The sequence below is a fragment of the Lactuca sativa genome, chromosome 8 (genome assembly GCF_002870075.4).
Source record: "Lactuca sativa cultivar Salinas chromosome 8, Lsat_Salinas_v11, whole genome shotgun sequence".
Taxonomy (NCBI): domain Eukaryota; kingdom Viridiplantae; phylum Streptophyta; class Magnoliopsida; order Asterales; family Asteraceae; genus Lactuca; species Lactuca sativa.
In genome coordinates, this window is record NC_056630.2 from 158,827,252 (window position 1) to 158,834,026 (window position 6,775).

General features: G+C 32.3%; 1 protein-coding gene across 1 annotated transcript; it reads right to left on the minus strand.

Annotated features, from left to right (window-relative positions):
* Positions 1–1,386: 1,386 nt before the first annotated feature.
* On the minus strand, positions 1,387–4,761 carry LOC111884068 (E3 ubiquitin-protein ligase AIRP2). The gene is made up of 5 exons (XM_023880397.3): positions 4,407–4,761; positions 3,975–4,125; positions 3,632–3,698; positions 3,040–3,274; positions 1,387–1,826 (listed from the first exon to the last, which is right to left on the minus strand). The coding sequence occupies exons 1-5, from the start codon at positions 4,469–4,471 to the stop codon at positions 1,616–1,618; spliced, it is 729 nt and encodes a 242-aa protein (XP_023736165.1). The 5' UTR covers positions 4,472–4,761; the 3' UTR covers positions 1,387–1,615.
* Positions 4,762–6,775: the final 2,014 nt, after the last annotated feature.

Here is a 6,775-nt window from a genome sequence, read left to right on the forward strand (position 1 = left end):
CCTTTTGTCCTTCTCTCACTTATCCATAAAAGTTTATGCTAAATCATATATATATATATATATATATATATATATATATATATATATATATATATATATATATATATATATATATATATATATATATATGCTCTCCATCAACATTTAAACTATGTACTACAAATTACTAAGGTTGCAAAAAAACGTTCGACGTTAGCTAGTCGGTGGACTGGGGTCAATGGATTAATTGGCTAGGCGGAGATTAATCGGAGGATTAATCGGGTACCATTAATTGCTAATTTGTTGAATTTTAAGAAATTAAATATGACTAATATCATATCAAAGTTCGTAAATATCACTAATATGATAACAAAATAGGTTAATATGATTAATACAACACTAATTATGCCTCAAATAGCTTCCATTGAGATAAAACTTCTTCAAAATGTTAAAATTTCATCGTTTTATAATGTTTCACTCATTATGTATGCAACGATTAATCGCTAGGCGCTCTCTAATTGGTCGAGTAGCGCCTAGGGATTAATCAGGACCTAGTCAGGATTTTTACAAAACTAATTAAACAAAACCAAATATAAATTAAATTAAGGACTAAAGGCAAAAAAAAAAAAAAAAAAAACCTCACGTCATTTCACGCAACGCAATAACTTTGGCCACACCGATTGCATCTATAGAAAAATATTTAGCTTGTCTTAAGTTTTTTAGGTGGGAAGGATATAGATGTTCGGACTGGGACTGAGACTAGTACTGGTACTAGTACTGGGGACCAACCCATACATGAAGACTGAAATCAAACCATTGAGAGACCAATCCGAACCGAGATCAATCCGACCCGAGACCGGCTTGGGACCGATGGTTTGCTGACTGCCCCAGACCGTCAAATGCGTTGGGACATGCTCGTTTGAGATCTGTTCAAGCTTGGTCTAATCTGGAATAGGAGCAAATGAAATCAAAGTAGTGAATTATATGTGTTCTAGTTTTCCTTTTGATTGTATTCGTAATGGGTATCTTGGTCAATAGACAATGAAGTTTCACATATCATCTGTTGTGGTACCATGATTCAGCCCCAAAATAAGGCTGCTTTGGCAAGAGGAAGACGACATTCACCTGATTCAATCTCTAATTCGCTTCAAGATTTAGCGAGCTCCTTCAGTTTTCATTCTCATTATTCATCGTATTAAGGTATAAAATGTTGCACACGAAAGAAAGATTATTCAATTAAAATGACACGTTCTCACGTAGAATGCCTGACTCAACTAACGAGACAAACCAACAACTGTTGATCATATCAATGAAAGATCAAGTGTTCAACAGCCTGTTGAGTACAGTTAAAAAATTATTGAATACTTTAAAAAAAAAATTAAAAAAAAAATACTAACTCGTGACAAAGAAGAAAAAATTCAATCTTTTTGTTAGTTATAAAGCACAAACGCATCAAATTAGTTGAATCTTTTTACAATTTTCAGGTTACAACATATATCCAACCAAGTGTGTTCAACTGTTTACAAATATATACAAACCAATGCTATATTTCAACAAATCCAAAACAATGTAAGTTCAAATCAAACAACAATTATATGTACAAATGGATGATGCCCACAACAACACTACAACGCCTTCATCGGAAGCGAGGGTCATAAGAAATATTGACAGGATCCACAACAATAAGAGGTAGCTTTTGGATATACATAACAAGTCTCCTCAAATTCTCCCTTGCAATAGCTGATAATTCAATGACTTCATAACGACAAGTGTAGATCCATAGGTCACCCGAGTTAACTCGTTTCAAATTATCACGGCAAAATGGACATGATTGAGAGCGAGCACGCCTGAGTTTATTACACGTTTGAATTTATAACTAGTTGTATACCAATAAGTAAAAAGACTCGTTTACCCTTTGCCATAGGGGTAGTTTAGCAATGTCAACAATATTCAACTCTCTTCATATTAAATATGAAAAATAATCATTGTATTTGTATCTGTATATATGATACCCATGGTGAAAATTTACTAATATATGAATGCACAAACTCATAAAAAAATTCACTTTGTCGCATATAGTTACCATATATATGGATACCATAGTAATGTTAGCGCTAGGTATTGACATAGAGTCATGGACCAAGATAAATAGATTGTATATGTATTATACGCACATAGTAAGAGACTTTACGAGAAATTAAATATCCTCCTACTTTTGTTTCTACAAATCATTCTATCCAATTAAATGGTGACATATATCATTTTAGTATATTAATATATCACTAAAATGTGACACATGTCATTATTTAATTGGGTAAGAAGATTTGTAGGAAAAAAAAATAGGAGGATATTTATTTCTCCTTACCAAAATATGCAAGGAAGTGGATTTCATATGAATCTATGCAGCCATGTTTCATTTTGTTACCAAAAATACCAATCTATGAAAGATAAAATAGAGAAAAGAAAAGCACTTGTACTTTCATCATTTTATTGAATTAGTCACTTAGCTACTTTTTGTAATGATTAAACCATTATTCTTTTTCTTACTGTTAAAGGAAAACATTTTTCCCGGTTATTCGGTTTCCATATCAGGCTAAATATATGAAAACGTACTTTGACTATTTTATTGATTTGGTAACTACTATTTTTATCAATTTAACCGGTGGAGTATTATTATAATAATCATAGAAAAAATAATAATTCAGCAGCTAAATTGATAAAATGGTAAAAACATATTGTTCTTTTATGTTTTTTGCCGTTTTACAAAACCGGGTAACCGAAAGAAATGTCTTCTTTTCATGGTCACGAAAGGTATAATTGTTGATCACAATATAAAATAGCAGTCAAATTGATAAAATGGTGAAAGTGCAAATACTTTTCTATATTTTGTCCATTAATGAATGCATAAATTGATTAAAATTTTCAAAATTGTTGCATAAACTAGTTAAAAATATTGGTAACAAATAGGTAAACACATGCAAGCTCGTTACTTAAATAAGTCATGAACCATACACCTATATGTATGCATATATATATAAACAATGAATGGAGTCGACTTACCAATTTGTGTAGCACTTCATACACAAGGAATGGTTGCAATCAGGCAAGACAACTTTGGTGTTCAACTCTAAACAAATCCCGCATTCTTCCTCTCGCTCCATATCAATTTCAGATAGTTTACCTTTTTTCATCTCATCCTTTCTTTGATACTTTGATGCACAAAGCTCCTTTTGTTTCCTATCTTCAATATCACTTATTCCCCTTTGAAGTTGCAATAAAGATGGAAATATAACACCTATTCAAAAGGTCCCACAATGAGTACCCTCTTTTCCATTTACTATTTGTCCAAACAAATGATGTTTAAAAGATATTTGAGAAAATTATTACACTTCGTAAATGGTTGGTAAATGGGAATTAAAAACAAAGAACGAGGGCAAATTTGCGAAAAAGTAATAGACTTAACAAAAAGCCTCAATTTTTTAACTTTTGTTCTTTAAATCGTACTTTGTACGTTAAGTGTAAAAGAATTTCTTGCCATGACGTATCTTTCTCCCTCATGAAATGACGGAAGAGACAAATTGTCATTTCAGTTTCATATACTTCCTTTTTGGTTATTTGCTAAAATAAAAAATAAAGGTCGAGCTAAACGAACCATAAAATTCTTTTATAGTAGCTTTACGCTCATGAATATACATGCTCGTCTTTCCATCCTCATATGCCTGCAATGCCATATAATGACAAGTTACATCATTCACAAATGTCGAAAATACCCCTCCATTCCCAACATACTTGTACATGAAGAAACTATAAAGATTGTAACACAGACATGATATAACATTAAATAACAGGTTTACAGCGTTTAACACACTAGAAAACTTAGAATGATGTCAATCATTCCATCCAAAAAGGGTACATGATAAAATAAAATGGACACAACCATGAAAGAAAAAGACGTATATACCCTCATCATACACATACATAACACATATATATACCTTGTAAATAAGGATTCTGAGTAAACCAAGGGCACCAGCAAGGTGACAATCGCTCCACTGAACAAAAAACAGAAAGAACTGAGCACATGGACTGTATGATAATCTCATCTGAAGGCATCCACCATCATACTCCTTTGGATAATCCGATGCCCTGTTTTTGTTTTACAACTAAATAATCAGCCAAATTCTCAATTTTTCTCTAATTTAAAGATTCTTGATAGAATTAAACAACTTAAAACCACATGTTTTGAGAGACTGATTACTCAGAGACTCTTTCAAAGCTCTGTAATTCAAAGTCATGTTTTGAGAATGACAACCCTTAAATCCAACATAATATTCAATCAATATTATATTAAGAATCATTAATTTACATAATCCATACTTAATTAATCGAGAGAGAGAGAGAGAGAGAGAGAGAGAGAGAGAGATTACAGAGTATTGGCATGTTGTATATCGGCTTCAAGTGCTTTAAAAGAATCTTTAAAAGACTTCCTCATCTCCCACCTTACCCAATTCCCATCAAACGAAACCAAATCTTCCTTAAAACCCTAAAATCAACAACCTCAACTCACTTCAATTAACAATAAACCCCACAAAATTCTCGATTTCTTGCTATGTTTTCCCCAAATAAGTGAAGTGAAAAGAGCTGAAATAGCCAGAAAGAAAAAGACGATTCTATCTGGGTTGCACCAGAGGAATCTCGAAAGTTTGCGTATTGTGGATGAAGGGTGAAGTATCTTCTTAAGAAATTATGGTGCCCCACACACACACTTGCACACACACACAGAGAGAAGTAATTAACTACGTCTTTTCACTTGAACAGCACGCTTCTTGCTGAATTGAGATAGTACTAAATAAAACTTCCAGAGATAGTACAACTTTTACTTCGAAACGTACAATCTCTCGTAGTATGATTGGTCTGGGATCGGTGATTACAGCTCTGGAAAAACGAATTACAGTTCTGCCGTCTTTTTCTTTCTTGCTTTGGATAGCTAAATGTTCAAACCCTTGTATTATGAAATTATGTCATAAAGACCCCTCATTTATAGAAGATCACATATATGGACCTCGTGGTATGGATATATTCGGAGAAAGCCTATGAATTTGTTAATAGGAAGGATAAAAAAAAGGACTTGTTTTTTATGAAGTTATATTCTATAAATTTCGTTTTATATACTTTTCTACTTTCATTTCCCTAAATATGTCATTATTCTCTTAATTATATTTGAATATCATATTTTTATCTATTAAAACAGATATTATAATTAGTTTTCACTCCTTATGCTTATAATATTCTTGAGTCTTGAGTTCTATCTATTTTTTTTGTATGTGATACATTTATGTGATGTAAATATAAACATTAAAAATGCTAATTTCGGAAATTACTAAAAAACGATATTTTTAATGAATAATGATATGCAAATGGAACTTCCGAACAAGAATATATGTACGCATCCTCCTTCTCATGCACCAGTTTTTGGCACGTAATTGTGGTTCTCACATGTTTTACGTGTATTTTTGTTTGGTTTTAGTTATCTCATGCTAATTAGGTATCTTGTACGTACTCACAAAGATAGAATTGTTGTTTATCAAACAGGTGTGTCGCGTAAGATGATAAAAGTTGCTAACCATCAAAAGAAATATACAAACTTTAAAATTTAAAATTGTTACTTCTGATAAAGATGTCAACAATGGTTATAATTGTAACAGTTACACATTTTTCATAACCAAAAAATGTGATGACTCGAGGGATAGTTACAAAATGAGAAAAGAGAATATATTGGTAATTGGGCCAATTTTGACGGTGTTGCCAGAACATGAAATTTCAAATTAAAGTAATTGAATATCGGAGTGTCGAGTTTTTTGATGAGATTAAAGAGACCAGAAGTATTTTGCGTTATAACATTTTAGAGTATTTTTCAAGAAAGTACAATTCTGAATTATTTTATCTGCTGTTGTTCATTTTGGACAGCCATTACGGGTTGTCATTTCGGAGTCCGTAATTTTTTTCCAACTTATCTAGGTTAAGTTTTGACAAACTTATCTGATGCACAATCCATATATATATATATATATATATATATATATATATATATATATATATATATATATATATATATATATATATATATATATATATATATATATATATATATATATAGAGAGAGAGAGAGAGAGAGAGAGAGAGAGAGACAGAGACAGAGACAGAGAGAGAGGGGTGGGAAGAATCATATGAAAACTCAAAGTTTTCCGAGAACCTGAAAACCAAACTAGGGCCGTTAGATCAAAATAGTAAAATGTTAGGATCCTTTATGGCATTTTTGCAAATAATTGGGAAAAAACAACACGGGGGCATGATAATTAAATGATTCAGGGGCATTTTTGTGATGAAGTACCCTGATTCAACCCCCATCGTTTTCTCCCTTCGCTCATGTTCTTCCTCATCGTCGTTATCTTTAGTCGTCGTTGATCTGGGAATTAGAATCGATTTCCTTTTTCTCCACCGCAAGTCGTGACAACTGCTCCTACTTCTCTTTTTTCGGCGTCGATTAAAGCTTCACCAGATCTAAAGTATTGGAAAAGATCGATGATCCTCAGTTCTGGAATATTTTATTAGAGAATATGATCATATGTCGATCGAGTATAATGACGCGTTCAATCGATCGGTTTTTTGATGGCTTCTTATCTCACCAAAAACATACCCCCGACCACATATCTCATATCGACGGTAGCCACAGATCTCTCTTTTCGATGGTAAACATCTCGTTTTCACGTTTTCTTCCCTGATTGATTAGTAGTAG